This window comes from Candoia aspera, chromosome 5, assembly GCF_035149785.1.
Source record: "Candoia aspera isolate rCanAsp1 chromosome 5, rCanAsp1.hap2, whole genome shotgun sequence".
Lineage (NCBI taxonomy): Eukaryota > Metazoa > Chordata > Lepidosauria > Squamata > Boidae > Candoia > Candoia aspera.
In genome coordinates this window covers 42,338,536-42,362,981 of record NC_086157.1, presented here as the reverse complement: position 1 = coordinate 42,362,981, position 24,446 = coordinate 42,338,536, and the positions used below count along the sequence as shown (strand labels likewise).

General features: G+C 36.9%; 1 protein-coding gene across 2 annotated transcripts in view; it reads left to right on the top strand.

Moving 5' to 3' along the window:
- The window catches only part of NLGN4X (neuroligin 4 X-linked), a 167,304-nt gene that overhangs the window by 131,290 nt on the left and 11,568 nt on the right, over positions 1–24,446 (top strand). For both annotated transcript variants that reach the window (XM_063305066.1, XM_063305065.1), the window contains one exon: positions 21,056–21,241. In XM_063305066.1, the coding sequence (XP_063161136.1) occupies positions 21,056–21,241 (186 nt within the window). The remainder of the gene's footprint in view (positions 1–21,055; positions 21,242–24,446) is intronic.

The window sequence follows — 24,446 nt, the reverse complement described above, 5'->3', positions numbered from 1 at the left end:
CACAAAGTAGACCTGGAGGCCTCTCGGTCCTCTGGTTCTATCACCATAGGGTTAAGCCTGAAATTTTTTGACCTATCACTTTTGTTGAGGACCAGGAATGCCATTAGAGCAGTGTTTTTCAACCTTGGCAATTTTAAGATGTGTGGATTTCAACTCCCAGAATTCCCCAGCCAACATGCTGGCTGAGGAATTCTGGGAATGGAGTTCACACATCTTAAAGGTGTGAGGTTGCCAAACACTGCATTAGAGGCTTGGCTACATCCTGTGGTGTATTCATATTACTGGAAATTTCCTTTAGCCTTCTAGCTACATTCTCAAAGTGTATGCTGTCAGGAGGGAGAAATTAGGATTTGCTGGCCTGTTCTCCCAAGTGGGCCTGACACTTTCAGACAGTGCCTTCTGAAGAACAGTCTTCCAACTTGATATTCTTTAGCTGTTTTGGAGGTCAGTTCTGATAATGATTGGCTGTTTAATACTGGAGCTGAAGTCCAGGATTTGGTAATGAGGCACATGTTCATTTTTTAAAAATATTATGCAGTCCAATCACTATAAGTTATTGCTAATGATATTTATAGATAAAAACCTAATATCAAACAACAGATAGAATGGGGAAATTTTGATGGGTTTTACTGAGGACATTATGAATACCAGATTGTTTTCTGATCAAATAAACTGCAAATTTCTCTTGTAGCATATATGAAAAGTGTCTTCATAATTGTTGTTCCAGATGTTGTATGATATATTTGTGTGAAAGGTACCCTGTGCAAGCACCGAGTCATGTCTGACCCGTTGGAGGGATGCCACTTTCATGACGTTTTCTTGGCAGACTATAGCGGTGTGATTTGCCACTGCCTTCCCTATTTGTCACCTTTCCCAGCAAGCTGGGTACTCATTTTACTGACCTCGGAAGGATGAAAGGCTGAGTCAACCTGAGCCGGCTACCCGAGAATCCAGCTTCCACTGGGATCGAACTCGGGTCATGGGGAGAGTTTTCAGTGGCAATACTGCTGCCTACAACTCTGCACCAAATGAGGCTCTCATATGATATATTTACCAATGTTTTTATTGTTATGGAACTCTAGTTTATTAAACTGAATTAGGGCCAGCAGCTGAATTTATATAGCATTTTCTGAAAGAGCTAAATATATATATATACAAATTTCAAATGGGAATGTCCACAACAGATCACTGAAATTTGTCCTGTATATAAAATCTATTTTTTCTTAATTATTATATGATTAGAACTGATATATTGTTCATACTTAATGAGAAACAGTTTATCTCTGAAGATGTTAGTGTTTGTTAGCCCATTCAGCGTAAGATATTATAATCAATTGTTTCAATGTGGATGGATTATATATCCACAAGATCATAGTTTTTATTATAACTAGCAATAAGGCCTACAGAAAAGGATTGTTACCTTGTCATGGTGCTGGAGCTTGAGCACCTCAATGATGCCATAAGCTAAACTGTGAAGGGCCACCCAAGATGGGAAGGTCATGACAGAGAGGTCAGACTAAATGCGATCCCTGGGGAAGGTAATGGCAACCCACCCCAGTATTCTTGCCGTGAAAACTAAATGGATCAGTACAACCAGAGATACGTCAGTATACCATCGGAAGATGAGACCCCCAGGTCAGAAGATGGCCAAAATGCTGCTGGGGAGGGATGAGTTCAACTAGCCCCAGATGTGATGACGCAGCTAGCGGCCGACGGTGCTGGTGGTGAACAGCGAATCCGATGTTCTAAGGATCAACACACCATTGGAACCTGGAATGTAAGATCTATGAGCCAGGGCAAATTGGATGTGGTTATTGGTGAGATGACAAGATTAAAGATAGACATTTTGGGCATCAGTGAACTGAAATGGACTGGGATGGGCCGCTTCACATCAAATGACCACCAGATCTACTACTGTGGACAAGAGGACCACAGAAGAAATGGAGTAGCCTTCATAATGAATAGTAAAGTGGCTAGAGCAGTGCTTGGATACAATCCAAAAACGGATAGAATGATCTCAATTCGAATTCAGGGCAAGCCATCTAACATCACAGTGATCCAAATATACGCCCCAACCACATATGCTGAAGAAGCTGAAGTAGAGCAGTTCTATGAGGATCTGCAGCACCTACTGGAGAACACGCCTAAAAGAGATGTTATTTTCATCACGGGAGACTGGAATGCTAAGGTGGGCAGTCAAATGACACCTGGAATTACAGGTAACCATGGTCTGGGAGAACAAAATGAAGCAGGACATAGGCTAATAGAATTTTGCCAAGACAACTCACTCTGCATAACAAACACTCTCTTCCAACAACCTAAGAGACGGCTTTATACATGGACTTCACCAGATGGACAACACCGAAATCAGATTAACTACATCCTTTGCAGCCAAAGGTGGCAGACATCTATACAGTCGGTAAAAACAAGACCTGGAGCTGACTGTAGTTCAGATCACGAACTTCTTATTGCACAATTTAGGATCAGACTAAAGAGATTAGGGAAGACCCACAGATCAGCTAGATATGAGCTCACTAATATTCCTAAGGAATATGCAATGGAGGTGAAGAATAGATTTAAGGGACTGGACCTAGTAGATAGGATCCCGGAAGAACTCTGGACAGAAGATAGCAACATTGTTCAGGAGGCGGCAACAAAATACATCCGAAAGAGAAAGAAAACCAAGAAGGCAAAATGGCTGTCTGCTGAGACACTAGAAGTAGCCCAAGGAAGAAGAAAAGCAAAAGGCAACAGCGATAGGGGGAGATATGCCCAATTAAATGCAAAATTTCAGAGGCTAGCCAGAAGAGATAAGGAATTATTTTTAAACAAGCAATGCGCGGAAGTGGAAGAAGACAATAGAATAGGAAGGACAAGAGACCTCTTCCAGAAAAGTAGAAACACTGGAGGTAAATTCCAGGCCAAAATGGGTATGATCAAAACCAAAGATGGCAAGGACCTAACAGAAGAAGAAGAGATCAAGAAAAGGTGGCAAGAATATACGGAAGACCTGTGTAGCAAGGATAACAATATAGGGGATAGCTTTGACAGTGTGTCAGCGAGCTAGAGCCAGACATCCTGAAGAGTGAGGTTGAGTGGGCCTTAAGAAGCATTGCTAATAACAAGGCAGCAGGTGATGACGGCATCCCAGCTGAACTGTTCAAAATCTTGCGAGTTGATGCTGTCAAGGTCATGCATGCTATATGCCAGCAAATTTGGAAAAGACAAGAATGGCCATCAGATTGGAAAAAAATCAACTTATATCCCCATACCAAAATAGGGAAACACTAAAGAATGTTCAAACTATCAAACAGTGGCACTCATTTCACATGCCAGTAAGGTAATGCTCAAGATACTGCAAGGTAGACTTCAGCAATTCATGGAGCGAGAATTGCCAGATGTACAAGCTGGGTTTAGAAAAGGCAGAGGAACTAGGGACCAAATTGCCAATATCCTCTGGATAATGGAAAAAACCAGGGAGTTTCAGAAAAATATCTATTTCTGTTTATTGACTATTCTAAAGCCCTTGACTGTGTGGACCATAACAAATTGTGGCAAGTTCTTAGTGGTATGGGGATACCAAGTCATCTTGTCTGCCTCCTGAAGACTCTGTATAATGACCAAGTAGCAACAGTAAGAACAGACCACGGAACAACAGACTGATTTAAGATTGGGAAAGGAGTACGGCAGGGTTGTATACTCTCACCATACCTTTTCAACTTGTATGCAGAACACATCATGCAACATGCTGGGCTTGAAGAATCCAAGGCTGGAGTTAAAATCACTGGAAGAAACATTAACTATCTCAGATATGCAGATGATACCACTTTGATGGCTGAAAGCAAAGAGGAACTGAGGAGCCTTATGATGAAGGTGAAAGAAGAAAGTGCAAAAGCTGGCTTGCAGCTAAACCTGAAAAAAACCAAGATTATGGCAACCAGCTTTATTGATAACTAGCAAATAGAGGGAGAAAATGTAGAAGCAGTGAAAGACTTTGTATTTCTAGGTGCAAAGATTACTGCAGATGCTGACTGCAGTCAGGAAATCAGAAGACACTTAATTCTTGGGAGAAGAGCAATGACAAACCTCGATAAAATACTTAAGAGCAGAGACATCACACTGACAACAAGGGTCCGCATAGTTAAAGCAATGGTGTTCCCCATAGTAACATATGGCTGCGAGAGCTGGACCATAAGGAAGGCTGAGCGAAGGAAGATAGATGCTTTGGAATTGTGGTGTTGGAGGAAAATTCTGAGAGTGCCTTGGACTGCAAGAAGATCAAACCAGTCCATCCTCCAGGAAATAAAGCCAGACTGCTCACTTGAGCGAATGATCTTAAAGGCAAAACTGAAATACTTTGGCCACATAATGAGAAGACAGGACACCCTGGAGAAGATGATGATGCTAGGGAGGGTGGAAGGCAAAAGGAAGAGGGGCTAACCAAGGGCAAGGTGGATAGATGATATTCTAGAGGTGATGGGCTCATCCCTGGGGAAGCTGGGGGTGTTGACGACCAACAGGAAGCTCTGGCGTGGGCTGGTCCATGAAGTCACAAAGAGTCAGAAGTGACTGAATGAATAAACAACAACAAGCAATAAGGCTTCTTAATTCTAAAGTTTTATGTCAGGCAGAATTCCAAAGAGATATTTTGCTGAAGTGATATGATCTGGCCATTACCACAGCAGCAGGGTTCCTTGATCCCGATGTGTTCTCTTATGGCATTATCCCCAACACCAGCCTTGTGTATGCATAAAAACTGTTTTACCAGCTTTCCATGACCTCATGGACTTTCAGAAATATTTTTTTATTGTTGTTTGAGGAAGAGCACTGGAGTAATTCACACATCATTTTTTCTAAAGTCTTGAGCCTAAGTGAAAATATTGAAGCTCCATTGATCAAAACCAACATGGGTCACAAGCCTTTAAATAGACAGTTCCATAACTGAAAGATATAAATCTGAATAGATCAGCTACTTCCAGTTGTAATACACTATTTTTAGACTGTTATATATCTGAGCATTGCAAAGATAATCTTCAGCCCTAAATCCTCCATCTAATTGCATTATTATTATTATTATTTCCATTTAGAAAAAGAATACTCAGTGATTTAGGAGGGCTTTAAAGCTCTTGTAGCAATAGTGGCCCAAAACTTGGGGGGGGGGGATTAAACTGATCTTTTAAAAAAGAGAAACTTGTACAAACATTCTATTCACTGTAAAACCTACATATATTTAAGATCAAAGACTTAAATTCATCCACTCTCCACTATATTTTAAATAATATATCATAGAAATTTATTTTAATGTATTAATTTCAAGGCTAAAAATGTCATTTCACTTTCTAAGTACAGAATTCCTTGCCAAGTACTACCCTTTCTGAACAATGTGTCAATATTTAGTGTATAATTTAGGCCACAATTACATTTGCCCATTTACTTCGGAAGACATTCCATAAAACTGAATGGTGCTTACTTCTTAAAATATTGAGAACAAAATCAATATGTACTCCATAAAACTGTTCTATGTTAGTCTCTCATATGAACCCTCCAGTCCCCCCTAAATTATTCTCAGGAGCTCATCATATAGGCTTCAATTAAGGTATATATTTTAATGCATAATAGATTTTTCACAAAATCAGTACCATTGCTTCAGAACTCACTCCCAAGCAGGGAGGAAGGGTGATCATTTTCACTGCAAGTGAAGGACAATTTTTCATCAGAAAGAGTTTTGGGATTTTGGTTTGTTTTTTGTTTTATTTCATTTAAAGTTTGACCAAAAAGTGCCATATTAAAAATATGGAATAGATATCAATCCTGATTGTGCCTCAAAATGCCATTATGGATCTCAGCACAAGAAGCATTTTATAGAAAAGAAACAGCAGGCAAAAAGAGATGGCTAACTTACTGAGAGCTGTTAGAACAAGAGGATGGAGAATATAAGATGAAATCAAGAGAACAATTCACTGCAAAGGGATTTAGCTTTCAATGGTTTCCATATGCACAGTTAAGAGGAAGATTAAAGGTAGATGATAGGAAATTTGGAATTGAACAGCACAGGAAAAAAATTGAAATTGAACTATGTACAAATGATGAACATTGCTAAAATGTATAAACTTTTGTTGAAATTTGAAATGGAAGAATAACAAGTGACAGTGTATGATAAAATGGGCTAAGAAATTTGGACATAATGTACTGATGGAACAGTGGGAAACTATGTGGCTGAAAGGACTGAAATTTATATTATGTTATAACTTAAAAGAGAATTTATATAAAATGATGTGCCATTGGTACATGACTCCAGAAAACTTATCTAGAATGTATGAAGGTACTTCAGATCTATGTTGGAAATGTGGAAAACATGGTCATTTTATCGTGCCTGGTGGACCTGTAAAAATCAGAAAATTTTGGGTTGAAATATACACAGCAATACAAAGAATTTTAAAGATTAATATTCAATTGAAACCAGAACTTTTCTTTCTGGGATTATTGGATAAACTATTAGAAAAGAATTATGGAAGACTGTTTTTATATATAATTGCTGTGAGACTGTTATACGCCCAACATTATGAAAGATTCTGAAATACCCCTAATTGAGGAATTGCTGGTAAAGATGACAGACTTAGAATAGATGGCAAAATTCTCTGATTAGAGAAAGGACAATATCACATTTATTAGTGACTGGAAACCCCTTATGCACTTTTTGCTGAAAAAAGAAAAAAAATGACTTGTGAATTATGGGTTTGGTGATTAGAAAGATTATGGAAAGAAGAAAAATATGCTGTAACTTTAGAGAGAAGGTAAAATATAAATGTACTTGTAACTGCTGTTAAGGAGATTGGAAGCCACTTCTTTATAACTTTTTCTTTTATTTCTCTTTCTTTGCACCTTTTTTTCACTTATTACTTTTCTTTCTCTACTTCTTTCTTTCAAAATTTGCATTGTTTTTATTCTTTTAAAATTTTTCTTTAATACAAATTGTGTGTGTGTGTGTGTGTTTGACCAAAATGAAAAATTCTGTAGGAAAACTCATCTGCATTTTTATGGATAATCATTTATTTTGTGCAGAGTGTTATAGTTTTTCCATAATTTGTCTATACCCTCATTTCTAGACATGTTTCTTGTAGTTTTTTTCTTAATATTGTGTTGCATTTGTATGCACACACACACAGACACATATATGTACAGTATGTAATTTTTTTGAGTCACAAACACCATCACAGTTTGACGTAGGTATACAACTGTCATATATATAGGGTCTTCTCATTTATCAATATGTCTATGTAAAAAAAATGTTGTACAACAATTTTTTCCTCCATCTCTATGACAGTGATGGCACTTTCAGGAGTCTTGGCAATTAGCAGCAAGCCTCATTTTAATCAGGAGGATTCATTGCTCTGATTCCAGTTAGCTTTATGATTGCTATATCATTAAACTTAAGCTGCACAATGTCAGTAAAACCAGTTAAAATGAGGAGAATACTTCCTACCTATACACTGGGCCAGGGGCATAGAAGCTGAGGTTTAGGTCATATGTACCCCTTTTTAAAGTTTCCACCAAATTATAATTTTGAATGTGGAAAAAAAGAGATTACTAAAGAAATGGTAAGTATAAATTATGTTCTTGGCAAAGCCATTCTGACTTTCAATAATCACCACATTTTTACCAAGATGCTTACAGATTGGCTACTGTATGTCTTATTTCAGAATCTTCCCAGGTATTTCTGTCAGACTGTTTTCTGGATCCCCTTTTTTCTTCTGTCATGCTCTCCTCCAGTTGTCTGCCCCTCGACCTGTTATTTATGATTTCTCAATACAACACATAAAGGTTTCATCAGATCATCAGCTACTTTATTCAGTACTTTATGCTGCAATTCAACTTGTCCTAGAAATTTAAACCCATTCAAAATAAATCGTATTTCCTGATTTTGTTTCTGTCAGTCTCAAGCTACGATCCTGTCCCTTCAGTCTGATCTTCACAATTTCCTGGTACAATACAGATTCTTGACAGAGAAAATTGGACCAAAATAAGGTAGGTAGGTACAGTAGGTAGGTAGGTAGGTAGATGGAGATAATAGAGATGACAGATAAGGGATAGAGATAATTCAGCAGCTAGTATTCTTTTCCTTTTATTTTAAACATACCTAATAAATGTGAGTAGATCAATAGGTACCGCTTCGGCGGGAAGGTAACGGCGTTCCGAGTCGTCATGCTGGCCACATGACCCGGAAGTGTCTATGACAACGCCGGCTCCAAGGCTTAGAAACGGAGATGAGCACCGCCCCCTAGAGTCGGATTCGACTGGACTTTACGTCAAGGGAAACCTTTACCTTTTAATAAATCCTGTCCTTTGTTCTTAGCATCCTTTGCCAATCTCAACCAATTCTCAGCTTTAGCATTTCTGGGCTATATATAGGTATTCTTCCTTCCATACCTATCTGCACATGTTTTTGCTGTTTCCAGATCTTCATTCAGGGTTTTGTTTTGTTTTGCAATCAAATTGTCTTTTCTTATTTTGCCTTTGTCAATCATTCCAGGTAGGCAAAATTAACAGGCAGAACAGGGATTCCAGGAATATTCTTTATTGTAAAAAGACAGAAGAACTGAATATTGAAAGCCTGCCAAGTTTCACTCTCTGCCCTGTTTATACCAAACAGAATCAAGGTGGGGTGTTTTAAGTTTCTTTCTCAGAGTTTCCTCTTTCTCAGGACTTCAGACATTTTCTGAAAATGCCCCTTAAAGGTTCACTCGTTCCTTCCCTGTTCCCTAGGCCAGGTCTACATTCTGTCACAGACTTCTATTCCCCCACCCTCAGCCCCAAGCTCTGGACTTGCAACCAAATTATTTGGATATTTCCAACTCCCCCATACCAAGCTCCTTTTCCCATTAGTTCCTCTGGCCATGAAATCAAATTCTGATAGCTGTGCATTTATTATCCATTCATTTGCTATATTCTAATCACGTGAGTCATTCTATCCAGTCTCCAACATACCTATTAAATCTTTTATGTTTTCTTTTTTCTTTTTAAATAATTTTTATTGAAAGTTTTTTTAAAGACAATAATAAAAGACAATGCAAACAAAATTCAGAAAGGAAAAGTAAAGAGAGAATAGAAAGTGCAAGAAAAAAGGGAAAAATTGAAAAAGAAAAGGAAGGAAAAGGAAAAAAAATGAAGGAAAGAAGATTTAAAGAAGTGATTTCTGATTTTTATCACAACAAGTACACACTTAGTAATTCTTCACCCACTATAAGGTTACATGCAAATATTTCTTCCTCCAATAATCCATCCCTTATCCATATGCAAATCCATAAATCATTAACATTTCAGTCCTGGTGTTAGCAAAAGTCCATAAAGGGTTCCCAGAATTTTATAGTATAGTATATACCTTGGTCAAAGAAACCAACTTTGCACTCCTCACTTTTGCTTCTAAGAATCTTAATCTTTATTTCATTCAGATGTTGTCATAACATTTGATCTCTCTTCAGATTTTCTTTTTCCTATCTCAGAGGCTTCTTTGAGGCTTTAACAAACCTCTTTCATAAATCCAGTAGGGAGTCGATGTCCCGGTCGTTCTTTTGGCTTATCCTTTGTATTACCGCTTTAACTGTTATCTATGTCTTATAAGCCACATTTTTTTTTCATTTTCCAATATTTCAACAATTTCTTTATATTCTTATTTTTCTACATCAAATAAGGCTTGTTTCAGCTCTTTATCCTGTAGATCTTCCAAGGTATTTTCTTTCAAATCTGAGTTTTCTTTTTAATATCTTTTGGACATGGTCTATCCACAGAAGAAAAGAACATTCCTGACATTGTAGCTGCTAGTTTCTGTCCCCATTCTTCAAATATCTCCTGGAGTATTTCTACTATCATACCATTTTCTGTTATTTTGTCCCAATACTGACCAAAGACAAAAGGCAAGCCCCCACCTCTGTTTTTTTTTAATATTATTATTTTTCCTTTTATGCCTGAAATATTTAGATCCCTCTAGTGTCCTATTTCTGAAATCATAAATTCCCAAATTTCTGTTACAACTTAAATTAGACTAAACAATTTAGTTTCCACAAAGGTACAAAGGTTTATTTATATAATTATTTCCAAAACCTTAGAGTAAAAGTCCTAATATTCCAAATTTGTCTGGTCCCTTAATTTGTTTATAACTTTCTTGAATTAAAATCTTATTTAGCTTTTCCAGTTTATTTCAAGAATTTCTTTAAATTCTTAAGCTTATAGTTATTTTTTTCTTTTGTTCTAGAATGAAGATAAACTCACCAGGTGGCTTTGCAAACTTGTCATTTTGAAGATTTCTATTAGTCTTAAGGTAGTTGAATAGGTAATTTCTGAAAGTGATTAGAAAGTGAGTTAGTGAACCCAGTGTTCTTAAAAAAGCTCCGCCATGGTTTAGAGTGTGATGGCTTTCCTTTGTCTCCTGATGCTCAAGCCTGCAGGAAACTGCTATCCTGTAGTCTTCTCATGAGAAGCAGCCATCCAGAGCACAAGTGGGTGATCTCTTGTCCTCTCCTTATCCAGAGAGATTCTGTGGGACTGGTCTATACACTAGTCCTTTGATTGCAGCCATGTTGTTGTCTCTGCTCATTTGGAGATGTGCTAACTCCCCACTTTACCCAGATGTCAAATCTTTTATGTTTTCATGTACTAAAGAGTTCACTTTCATCTTGTTGATTTCTTATATTCTGAAATGAGCAAATGATCTTCATGAGTATTTTAATAGGCCTCATGAAAGAGAGATTCCTACTGCCTTCTGAACTTACTTCAGGACTTTTTACGTCCACAGAATTCATTTTAAAATCCTTCTATCAAGCTTGGCTAAATACATTTTTACTATTTGTTATGAGCTGCAATAGCAGTCCATCATCCAGGTAATTCAAGTATGTTCCCAGATATCAAGTTTCTTCCATTGACATGATTGCATAGTCAGTCATTTACTTGCAGTATTCCTATTTCCCTTCCCTTCTTTCCATACCCTGTATATAGAGATGAAAATACCTGAACCCCCATCCACCCCCATGATTCCCCATCTTATTTTGTAGTTTTAAATAATATCTTTTGTTCCCATATAAACTAACAGGAAGGAATAATTGTTAATTAACCTGATAAGTCTTTGATGTTGTTGTCTGACCTAGACACTGTACAAGTCATAGTGTACAACCGCCAATCACTTACAACTCTTTTCTTCTTGCAGAGCAGTTATCTGCCTGTTAAGAATCCACCTTCTTGATCAAAGTATCCTTTTTTTCTTCCCTTAAAGCTCTCAGAAGTATCTTTCTTTTGTGAAAGCATAAAAGCTGTTTTTGAGTGCCAATGGTACAGAATATCTTTGACGTCTCTCTTTTTTTTCCCTGTGAGTCATGCTCATAAATTGGGTAGAAGGCTATTTCCTTTACTTCTTTATTTCATTTTTTCTTTTGGAAAGTTGTTTCCTCTGCCAGTTTCTGCTGAATGCCTCAGTTGTTTGTTCTGATAAATCTTTATCTTCTTCATCCTTACATGACCCTCTGGAAATTATGCTATACTCATCACTGGAGTCATTAGTTCCTACATGCCTTGTCCTGTATTACCAAATGTCATCACCCACCCCCAATTTGCAGCATGAAACAAATGTGATGAAATTAGAGAAAGCTTTTGGCTCTGCCCTGTTAAAATGCAATTTTGAATTTTCAACTGGAAACATTCCTTTTTCTCACTGTAACTGAAACACAGAATGCCAGTGTGGCATCAAAACACTGCTTGTAGCTGTACATGTAACAATAACTTTACACTTGACTGCATCTTTACACACTTGATTACACTGGCTTTAGGGAAGTTTCTTCCAAGTCTGTCTTCATATAGTATCACAGCTGGGTTATGGTGTTGTAAACATTCCATTTCAAATGGAAGCTATTTTTAGGCTAGTCTGAAAACATGATTATGAATTATTGGGTCTTAACATAATGCTTTAGACAAAAAATGAGTTCCTAGGGATGTTGATTTTAAAAGTAACTTATAGGAAGCTATTGTCTTAAGGTTATATTTTAGCAAAATAGAAAGGTATTTGTCTATGTAGCATAATGTTGCCTATTCTGTTCAATGTCAATTCTCCAGTGTCTCAAGCTGTTTTTCCAGGACTTGTTACCTAATGGAAGTCACTCAAGCAGAGCAGTTAAAGGTCTTTCTGTGAAATACAACTGAGGCCAGAAATTATTATTTAAATACTTGCTTTTTCTCTTGTGTTGATACTAAAAATCAATGTTTCTGGCAATTCTTGTAGCAAAATTATATCCTTCCCTACCTAAAATGGCATTGTTGATCTGAAGGTCATTTCTGTTAACCTTTTCATCTGAGGCATGTTCAACTCCTATTGGTTAACTTGTAAGAAAAGATGTCCAATTTTATTCATTGTAACTAGTATGCCAAATCAGGATTTCATATATGTTTTAGAGAGCAAATTTTTTATTTGGATGAGCACTTTTGACAAACTTTCAGTTCTGGATGCCTAATCATCAGTCCTGTTTTAGGGGAACAAGGAAATTGGCTTCTACAAAATTGAAGCATTAAGTATAAGTCGTAGACATTGGCCCTCCAGGTTTTTACAGAGGAGCCTTGCTCAGCTGTACTGGAGACTGGACTTAGGATCTTTTGTATGAGACTCAAATATATTCAATTGTGGTGCAAAGATTTTGGTATCTTTGGAGAAAGAATTATTATTGTCATTGTCGTTATCATCATCATCGTCATATGATCTACTACTTCAATGTGAAGTACTAGCATTTAAAGCAAAATTTATTTAAGAATTAGATTTCTGGTAACTTCACTGAAATAAATAAGCTAATGGAAATTACTGATACATTATTTTATTTATTTATTTATTTTTATTTTATTTTATTATTTTATTTTATTTTAGTATCACATTTGCCAGTTGACAGTTATTAATGTAATACAACCCTGCCATTTGGCAATATGATTAATATTCCCTAATCTTTTAATTTAAAATATCCTTTCCATGAATGAAACCCTGAATTAAGCTTAAAATTTCCAGTTTCCTTGCATCTGCAGCAGTTGCTCTGTGTATGTATGTATGTATGTATGTATGTATGTAAGTATATGTGTGCGTGTCTGTGTGTAGAATATTATTTTTCATTAAGGTGGTTATGTTCAGATTAATACAAGTGAAGATTTTATTTAACCATGTAGTAGTATCCTTTCATTATAGGAGGATGCTCTGTTAGTCTAGGATCAGAAAAAAATCAGGAGGTTTCTACTAGCATCTTTTCTGACTAACATTTATTACAAGTCATAAACTTTTGTCAGCAGCAGCTAACATTTATTACTACCAGAGTAGCTAGACTGGTGTAGGATTTAAATTGATGTGAGGCAGAGGGGAAAAGAGGGGCAAGTGACATAGGTTGGTTATGTAGTTGCAAATCATATGAGAGGCAGGTTACAAATAGCTTATCAATTAACAGCTGTAATGCATTAAGAACACATTGTATTTATTGAGGCTTTCTGAGAATTGCCTGAAACCTTTTGATGTACGTTTGTTCAGCAACCTCCCTCTCAGTGGTGGAGTTCAAGTCCTGTTTTTCAGAAACAACCATTTTGAGTTCAAATCCGCATGACGGGGTGAGCTCCCATTGCTAGTCCCAGCCCCTGCCAACCTAGCAGTTCGAAAACATGCAAATGTGAATAGATTAATAGGTACCACTTTGGCTGGCAGGTAACGGTGTTCCGTTTAGTCATGCTGGCCATGTGATCACGGAAGTGTCTACGGACAAACGCCAGCTCTTCGGCTTTGAAACGGATATGAGCACCACCCCCTAGAGTTGGACACGACTGGACTTCATGTCAAGGGAAACCTTTACCTTTACTTATAGAGTATCTTGGGATGTTGAAATGCTCTGATACAACTCTGTTTTTGTTTTGTGTCCTGATATCAAATGTGTGTCCACTAATTATTTTGTGCAGTTATCCCATCTGTCCTACATAGAATACAGGGACATTGCTGGCAGATGATGGCATATATCATGTGAAGGAAGCTCTAATGTTGTCATTGTGCTTGTTAGGGTCTGTGATGGTGTTGTTGGTGTAGATATGGGGACTAAGTAGATGTCTGGATTTGTTGCAGGTCTGCTTCCATGTCAGCATAATTGTTCTGTGCTATCAAAGATCCATGTACTACAAAGAGGGGAAAAAAAAACCTACTTTTCCTATCGTTTTAGGAACTAAGGTTCTGACCTAGTTTGTAAACAAGTTTCTTAACTGGGTGCCTAAATTACAAGCCCTCTGGTCAATGAATGGGTTCCACTTTTCTAAACTAAGGACCTTACCACTGTTTTGTTAATAGCACTAACTTTAAGAAAAAAGGAAATATATCTATTTCCTTTCCCTTTTTATAAATATTTTAATAGTACACACAGACACACAGAGACAGATTACTGTCTCTGAAGTCATCAGGAGTTTGACAATCCCTTCCTTTTTGACAGTCCTTTTAGGCTTTTTTTTTTTAGTGAACAAGATAGTAATTTTAAAACGTTAAAATTAGATATCTGAAACACTGAAAGAAGAAAATGACTGATTACAGAATCTACATTCAGTTCACTGGGATATACATCTATCAAACAAATTGTGAAGCCTAGAGAAAGATTGTTTTGTACGATAGCTGAGGGAACTACTCTAAGTTTCCCTCATCTATTCCTGTTTGATTCTTTTTTTTTAAATTGCCTCAGTGCTTTTTAGAAGATTTTCCTTGGCAAGACAAAAAAAGTTTAACAGATTGCGACAGATATAGGCAGGTATGGATAGCAGGTATCAAGAGACTTCAAACCAATGAAAATATAAGAAAGCAGACATAGATAAACCATACTAGCCTGTTTATTCTTTTCTGGGGTTTACTACTGATTTATTTCACACCAGGTACCAAAGCTCTTGGAGTAACCTTTCAGTGAGGTTTATCATTCAAACATAATGCTTTGCTTCTTCATGTAGAGAAAACAATCCATAGAACTCAGGCTTATTCTGAAGTAAACAGAGTAGGATTGCAGTGCATGCTGAAAAATAGTGTATTATTGGAAAATTAGGATTTTAATTTTTGTATTATTAAAAATAACTTAAATCAATTTTCTCTGTAATAAACATTTTAACTTCTTTCTGATATACAGTGTGTATGTGTATGTATCAAGATAAAAGACTGATTACAATTTCACACACACACACACACACATACATATATATATATATAGAGAGAGAGAGAGAGAGAGAGAGAGAGAGAGAGATGAATGCTTTTGTGGGTTTTTATATAAACGTGTAATTTTATTTTATTTATACACACACACACACTATATAAAACTTTTGCTATGTTCATAATAAAATATTACCACATTAAATTGCTTCTTAAATCTGCTTATTTAACAATAGAGAAATAATAGAAAATTAATTCTATTATTACAACAATAATAATCAATAAACATCCAGTATATGCAATTCAAAGTTATAAATGGTCTTCTGAACAGAACCCCTAATAAAGAAATACTTCTTCAAAAATAAAAAGAGAAGGGATATATCTATGTATCTACTGGTTTCCAAAATGTATAATTCAAAAGAACATAACCATATTCAATATTCAATTATTCTGGAATAAACTAAATACATAAACTGCATTCTGTTCAAAAGGAAACTTTTATAGCACTTAACCACATCATTTGAATCAATGTTGCATTTTGAGTGCCAATTTTTCCTAGTGATCTAAATCTAGTCATTAAAACACAATACAGGTAACCAGGTTTTATGAAATAATAGTTCATAAAATTAATCATAATTCTAATGATATAATAATGCTAAAATTGAAATGTGATATAGCTTTCCAAATGGTCTTCTAGTGATATTTCAATATGTGATGTCTGATTTCTCATTCTATACTTGCCTTTCCTTTGAATATCTCAAAATATATTTGAACAATCTCTAAAAATATTAAAGTTTATTATATTCTTATATTAATTGAAGGGTTTACAAAGCACTGTAGTGGATTTGCCACCTGATTCATTTGTTGATTTTCATGCTTTACACTTCAAAATTGGCAGTGCAGTGCTACAGGCATCTAGGCATCTGTGACATACCCAGGTACCATCTGGAAAACCGGAAAGTTAAATAAAAATTCATTCTGGAAAAGGGAGGGCACTATTATTGACACTGCATGTAATGAGGTCAAATTTCTGAGATTGGAAGTGGGGGGAACCAAAGAGATAAGATAGCCTATAACTTCTTTTGACTTCATTCCCACCTTCTGTCTTTCCATTTTGGCATTTTATGGAGAAACTGGATGGAGCAGTTCAGGCTTTTTGCAATCTTGACATCTGCTGAAACACCAAATAATTTAGAAACTCTTCTGATTAAATTGGATGAAGGCAACTTTATGTAGCTTCCACTTTTCTTTATATAGCTATGGATTTAGTTCAGAGCTCCAAGGTCAATCATTATAGGCAGCATACCTTAACTGGATAGCATTTACAATGATCCGTTGCTAGTCCCAGCTCCTGCCAACCTAGCAGTTCGAAAACATGCCAATGTGAGTAGATTAATAGGTACCGCTTAGGCAGGCAGGTAACGGTGTTCCGCTTAGTCATGCCGGCCACATGACCATGGAAGTGTCTATGGGCAAACGCCAGCTCTTCGGCTTTGAAACGGAGATGAGCACCGCCCCCTAGAGTAGGACACGACTGGACTTCATGTCAAGGGAAACCTTTACCTTTACCTAATTATTATGCACTTAAAAATCTTCCAAATTATTGGTATAAGTAGAAATAGTTACAGTTTACTGAATTTGAGTTTGAATACACCCTGGCTATAAAATGATTTTTGATAAATATGATCTTGTATTCAAAGCATGAAATGCTATGTAGCCTCATCCAGAGGAGAAATATTTGTTCATTCATTTGGTGTCAGATGAGATTGACTCTTTGCCTTGATAATTAGTTTTTAAATTAAGAAAACTTATTCTTGCAGTTAATTAAGATCAGCACAGAACTACTGAAGGAAAAAAAAAACTCATTTGTTAAACATGAAGTTGTTATTGACAGGGGTCTCAGACAACTTTTAGTATATCTGAGAGAAACTGAAAAATTGAAAATAGAAATGTGTTGCCAGTTTGAAAAAGCTGAACGTCCTTCCTTCCTTCCTTCCTTCCTTCCTTCCTTCCTTCCTTCCTTCCTTCTTTTCCTGTTTGCCCACTCAGTTTGTATGTGAATGTGTATTTAATAGAAAATTATCACATGAAGATCACTCTTAGAATGAATTTTCAAAATTTGAAGGATGTAATCAATAACTGCATTATTATTTGGGAAAATCATTTAAATTCTTTATACAAACTGAAACTGGAACAATTTTCAGTGGGTTATCTAAATCTATTCTCTTACGATAACAGATCAATAGTGCAAATGCTGGAAATTTCAAGCCTTTTTCATGTATTTGTTTATTACCTAAAGAAAAGATAATCATTACAGTCCAACACAGAAATTAATATAGAAAAATGGATTCCAGTTTATCTAACTTCAGGATAAAGTGCAGCCAGTACAAATATTTTCAGTATTTTCATTATTTTTTTTTAATAACCTGAACAATACCTATCAGCACTTATTCTGAGTTTAGATGTTTAAGAGTGACGACACTTAAGATAAACATCTGGAAAAATGCAGATTTGGTTAGAATATGCCTCATTTCCAGTGTGTTGCAAAAATGAAAAATATTGTTTTCAAAAGGGTATTTGAAAAAATAAACCATAATTTTGGTTTGGTGTGGTTTGGTGTGTTTTCTTTGGAGGAAAATGTCTGTAATACTTTTATTTATAGAATATTTTATATACTTACTTTTATTGGAAAGTTACAGCAGCAGCAGACAGACAAGATGGGCTCTGTTATACCCTACACTTAAAAAAAAAAATGTTAGTCCTAGTCCTATCTGTAAGCATTCTGTAGCCACTGAGAACTTAACACTGATGTTGCATTTATGTTCCAATTCTGCAACAAAAATTAGGACTCCCAGATGGTTCTCTTTGCCACTAGTTAGTGGATTTTTGCAGCTCACATAAGATATTGCTAACTAAATTGTTTATTTTCTCTTTTACTATTTCTGTTAAGTTGCATTACTATGAATACTGTGGTTAACATTCTAGGATATTTATTTATTTATTTATTTATTTGATCAAAGTTTTATCACCGCCCATCTCCCCCCTGAGGAGGGACTCTGGGCAGTTATGGTAGATGATGATTTTCATTATCATAATATTAAAATATATCTGTGGAACAGAAAGCTCTCAAAAATCCCTTTAGGTTCTAGTTGACAGATTGTTCTACATTTACTGTTATGATAATTTACAAATGTTAATGGATAACACCTTTTCAATTTAGAAGTGTTTGGTGCCTACAAGTGTTTCAAGTGGAAGTGATGAAGTCTGAATTTTCCATCAGTTACATTGCATTTTGCATAAGTGCAACTGTTCTGAAAGGACTTGTAGAACTAATGCCTGTGAAGTAAAAAAAAAAAGTTTTAAAAAATCTAATTTTAGGATTTGATAATAAAAATGATAAGTTAGGACTTAGAGAGCTATATACTGTGGAATTCAAACTGTTCCAAGTGAATTGCTTTCAGCAAAACAAAGCAAATCTGGAGCTTATGTATTTGACAGCTTTCTGAATTACAAGGCCACCTGCAAACATGGCCCATTTCCATTTTCAAAATCTGATAACAAGATAAAAGTGTTAATGGGATTGGGATGATGGGAAGCCAGACAGCTTTTTATCCCCTCACCCACATACACCAAAAAAGCCTCTAGATCTGTTACTATGGGTTCTCTGGAGTATTAGTGCCTAAAGTAAAAAAGCTACATTTACCTACATTCTGTTCAAAAAAGATTCTTTGTCCTGTTGAGTTAACTGTACAATGCTATGCAGGTCTACTCATCAGTATTTGCTTCTTAGTAAGTTCACAAAGAATTGCTATCTCAGTAATGATATTGCTATCAATAGCATTATTGAGGAAGATGGAGAATCAAATGAATTTATGAATTATTATTCCTAGTATATATTTTCATATTCATGTTGTCAGTAGGTGTTTTCCATGCTTTTAAAGACTTGGAACAGGCTACAATTAACAACATAAAATGAAAACATAAAAAAATCAATAATGTAACCAAGAGAAGAGGAAGGGATCACCAAGAAGGCAGCAAAATGTTCAAGTCTCCACAAAGAGCTATGTTTTCATGGCTTTTCAAAAATATAATATCTGAGGGGTTATTGTTCCACAGAGGCAGAAGGCGCTCCCTAAGAAGGTTTGAGGGTAGAGTCCCTTTATATGGCTTTTCTTCATATGGCAGTCAGTGCAGGCCCCACTGTTGTTAACTGGTGTTATGCCTGCGAACCCAGGTACTCCTATCATTACTCAGGCTGCTGTGTACTGAACTAGCTGAAGTTTCCTAAGATTTTCAAGGGCAGACTCACATAAAATAAATTGCAGTGGTGTAGCCATTAGGTGACAAGATCATGAGTATCCAAGAGGAAAGTTTTCTATTCCAGAATTAGTCACAACTGGTACACAGAATGTAACTGTGCAAAGGTCCTCCTGGCCATAGTCTCTATCTGCTGTTCATGTAGAAACTTTGAGTCCAGTGGAATATCCAAATGGTGATCCAGCTCCATCTGAGGAAGCACAACTTCATTTAATGTCAAAGACGAACTACCTCTGGAAATAGTTACCATGCAAACCCACTCTTTCTGTCTGGAATTAAGTCTAAGCTTGTTTCTCCCAGTCCGGACCCTAACAACTTCCAGGCACTGAAACAGGTTTTCCCAATGATTCTGTTGTCTAGACCATACTGACAATATCTCACTCCATCCCAGAAGTTGTCATCTCCCAAAAGCTCCTTATAGTTGTTAGATGGGGAAAGAGGACTGTGCCTGTGGCATCTTAAAATGGATCTCCCTAGGGCTCAATATCTTCCCTACCACTACCACTATTGGAACTTATCACCTAGGAAGGAGAAAAAACATTGCAAAAAATGGTTCTTACTCCAACCCAGAAGAATCCATGTGACTGAAGGCTATTGAGAAATCAAGCAGGACCAGGAGACTTCCACTTCTCCTGTCCTGGTCCTACCAGAGGTTACCAGCAAGAATAACCAATTGAGTTTAAGTCCCATATCCAGGCCTGAATACTGTTGGGAAAGGACTTCATCACCACCTCCTTAACAACCTTTCCTAAATAGGCTTACAAAAAATAGTGTAACAAACTTGGATTTTATATTTCTTTACATATTTTAGCCAAAATTGGCCTTTTAGTTAACATACATACAAAGATATGATTTCCTCATTCATATCTTACATTTGATGTATACAGTTTATACTTTATACATGTCTGCCACAAATTTAGCTTAAGAAAACAAATATATATTCTTTATCATTTGGGTATAGTATGTATGTATGTGCTGTATATGTATATATGAGAGCCAATTTGGTGTAGTGGTTAAGGCACTGGACTAGAAACCAGGAGACCATGAGTTCTAGTCCTGCCTTAGGCACAAAGCCACCTGGGTGACCTTGGACCAGTCACTCTCTCTCAGCCCTGGGAAGAAGGCAATGGCAAACCACTTCTGAAAACCTTGCCAAGAAAGCTGCAGGGACTTGTCCAGGCAGTTTCTGAGAATCAGACACGATGGAATGGATGTACACACACACATGCCTTAGTACTCTTGGATGGAAACACACATTTTAAGCCTTTAAATATCATTGATATTAAATTGGCATATTAAAAAAATAGATCTCGTTTTTAATATTTTAATTGCTATAGGAGAATAAATGAAAAAGAAACAAGAATAGCCACAATGTCTGCATTTTTCTATGACTGAAAAAATAATTGGGTCCTTAAAGCTTGTATTAATTATATTTAAGCAGAACCATGACGTTTTGAAAAGCAGAAGGAGGAAAGATATGTTATATGCATACCCTATAACTAATTCCTTAACCTGTGAGTTAAATTTATCCTTTTCTTCCTTTTCTTCTCTTTCATTTTTAATTTGTAGGTTTCTTGAGTACTGGAGACCAAGCAGCAAAAGGCAATTATGGACTGCTAGACCAAATTCAAGCTCTAAGATGGATTGAAGAAAATATTGGATCATTTGGAGGAGACCCCAAAAGAGTTACGATTTTTGGATCAGGAGCAGGAGCATCTTGTGTTAGTCTGTTGACATTATCTCACTATTCAGAAGGTAACTATCCTCCTTGCTAAATAAAATAATTTTAATAGTTATAAAATAAGAATGGATTTCAAAAACAGTAGAAATTGGTCCCAGAAATTAGTATGATATCAATATCCCAGGAATTGGTATCATATCAATTGTACTAGATTTTCAGTTCCAGTTTTTAACATAAACACTGATGGCTTTTATGTAATATTAAATCAATAGACTAATCAGGACCGATTGATCTTCATAATTACTTGAATTACCTGAGTAACCTGTCATACAGTACAATTCCATTTAAAAAAAAATACAGCATCCAAAAATACTTTGCCTTAATTAGATTGGTCAACTATGCATATAGCAAACTTAAAAAGGAGATATAAATTTGTGCATAATATTCTATTGAAATATTCTACTCAGCTTTCTATTCAAAGGTGATTTGACTGAATCACCTAGTCCTGCCTTAGGCATGAAAGCTGGCTGGGTGACCTTGGGACAATCACTCTCTCGCAGCCCAACTTGGTGCAACGTAGACTAGCCTCCTCGTGGTGCACCCCAGGCAATGTGACTTGTCACGGCTAAATAGTCTACACATCTGGCTGCTGGACCTCACAAGGATTTCCCAACAAGAAAAAGCAGCAGAAACACTGAACTGCTATGCCATATAATTAAAAAAACAAACAAACAAACTTTCAAACAAAATCTTCAGACTTGATTGTCAAATCAGTTCTATGTGTTGAAGTAGCTTATTCATAAGAAATTTGGTGAAGCTGAGCAAAACCCAGATTTTGTTGTTGTTTATTCGTTTAGTCGCTTCCGACTCTTCATGACTTCATGGACCAGCCCACGTCAGAGCTTCCTGTCGGTCGTCAACACCCCCAGCTCCCCCAAGGACGAGTGGGTCACCTCTAGAATATCATCCATCCACCTTGCCCTTGGTCGGCCCCTCTTCCTTTTGCCTTCCACACTCCCTAGCATCAGCATCTTCTCCAGGGTGTCCTGTCTTCTCATGATGTGGCCAAAGTACTTCAGTTTTGCCTTTAATATCATTCACTCAAGTGAGCAGTCTGGCTTTATTTCCTGAAGTATGGACTGGTATGATCTCCTTGCAGTCCAAGGCACTCTCAGAATTTTTCTCCAACAGCACAGTTCAAAAGCATCGATCTTCCTTCTCTCAGCCTTCCTTATGGTCCAGCTCTCGCAGCCATATGTTACTACGGGGAACACAATTGCTTTAACTATGCAGACCTTTGTTGTCAGTGTGATGTCTCTGCTCTTAACTATTTTATCGAGATTTGTCATTGCTCTTCTCCCAAGGATTAAGTGTCTTCTGATTTCCTGACTGCAGTCAGCACCTGCAGTAATCTTTGCACCTAAAAATACAAAGTCTTTCACTGCCTCTATGTTTTCTCCCTCTGTTTGCCAGTTATTAATCAAGCTGGTTGCCATAATCTTGGTTTTTTTGAGGTTTAGCTGCAAGCCAGCTTTTGCACTTTCTTCTTTCACCTTCATCATAAGGCTCCTCAGTTCCTCTTCGCTTTCAGCCATCAAAGTGGTATCATCTGCATATCTGAGATTGTTAATGTTTCTCCCAGCGATTTTAACTCCAGCCTTGGATTCCTCAAGCCCAGCATGTTGCATGATGTGTTCTGCGTACAAGTTGAATAGGCAGGGTGAGAGTATACAGCCCTGTCGTACTCCTTTCCCAATCTTAAACCAGTCTGTTATTCCGTGGTCTGTTCTTACTGTTGCTACTTGGTCGTTATACAGATTCTTCAGGAGGCAGACAAGATGACTTGGTATCCCCATACCACTAAGAACTTGCCACAATTTGTTATGGTCCACACAGTCAAAGGCTTTAGAATAGTCAATAAAACAGAAATAGATGTTTTTCTGAAACTCCCTGGCTTTTTCCATTATCCAGAGGATATTGGCAATTTGGTCCCTAGTTCCTCTGCCTTTTCTAAACCCAGCTTGTACATCTGGCAATTCTCGCTCCATGAATTGCTAAAGTCTACTTTGCAGGATCTTGAGCATTACCTTACTGGCATGTGAAATGAGTGCCACTGTTTTATAGTTTGAACATTCTTTAGGGTTCCCCTTTTTTGGTATGGGGATATAAGTTGATTTTTTTCCAATCGGATGGCCATTCTTGTCTTTTCCAAATTTGCTGGCATATAGCATGCATTACCTTGACCGCATCATCTCGCAAGATTTTGAACAGTTCAGCTGGGATCCCATCGTCTCCTGCTGCCTTGTTATTAGCAATGCTTCTTAAGGCCCATTCAACCTCACTCTTCAGGATGTCTGGCTCTAGGTCACTGACCACACCGTCAAAGCTATCCCCGATATTGTTATCCTTCCTATACAGGTCTTCTGTATATTCTTGCCACCTTTTCTTGATCTCTTCTTCTTCTGTTAGGTCCTTGCCATCTTTGTTTTTGATCATACCCATTTTGGCCTGGAATTTACCTCCAATGTTTCTAATTTTCTGGAAGAGGTATCTTGTCCTTCCTATTCTATTCTCTTCTTCCACTTCTGCGCATTGCTTGTTTAAAAATAATTCCTTATCTCTTCTGGCTAACCTCTGGAATTTTGCATTTAATTGGGCATATCTCCCCCTATCACTGTTGCCTTTTGCTTTCCTTCTTCCTTGGGCTACTTCTAGTGTCTCAGCAGACAGCCATTTTGCCTTCTTGCTTTTCTTTCTCTTTGGGATGTATTTTGTTGCCACCTCCTGAACAATGTTGCGAACTTCTGTCCAGAGTTCTTCCGGGACCCTATCTACTAAATCCAGTCCCTTAAATCGATTCTTCACCTCCATTGCATATTCCTTAGGAATATTAGTGAGCTCATATCTAGCTGATCTGTGGGTCTTCCCTAATCTCTTTAGTCTGATCCTAAATTGTGCAAGAAGAAGTTCATGATCTGAACTACAGTCAGCTCCAGGTCTTGTTTTTACCGACTGTATAGATGTCTGCCACCTTTGGCTGCAAAGGATGTAGTCAATCTGGTTTCGGTGTTGTCCATCTGGGGAAGTCCATGTATAAAGCTGTCTCTTAGGTTGTTGGAAAAAACCCAGATACAAATGTCAAAAGCATTACAGGATTTTTTTTTTTAAGAAAAAAAAAGTTAATGTTGCTGGATAAAAATTACTTCCAACTCACTTGAGCTGAACATGGCCATGTTTTTTTTCCTTTGATGACTAGATCCTTCTGAACTATGTGTTATA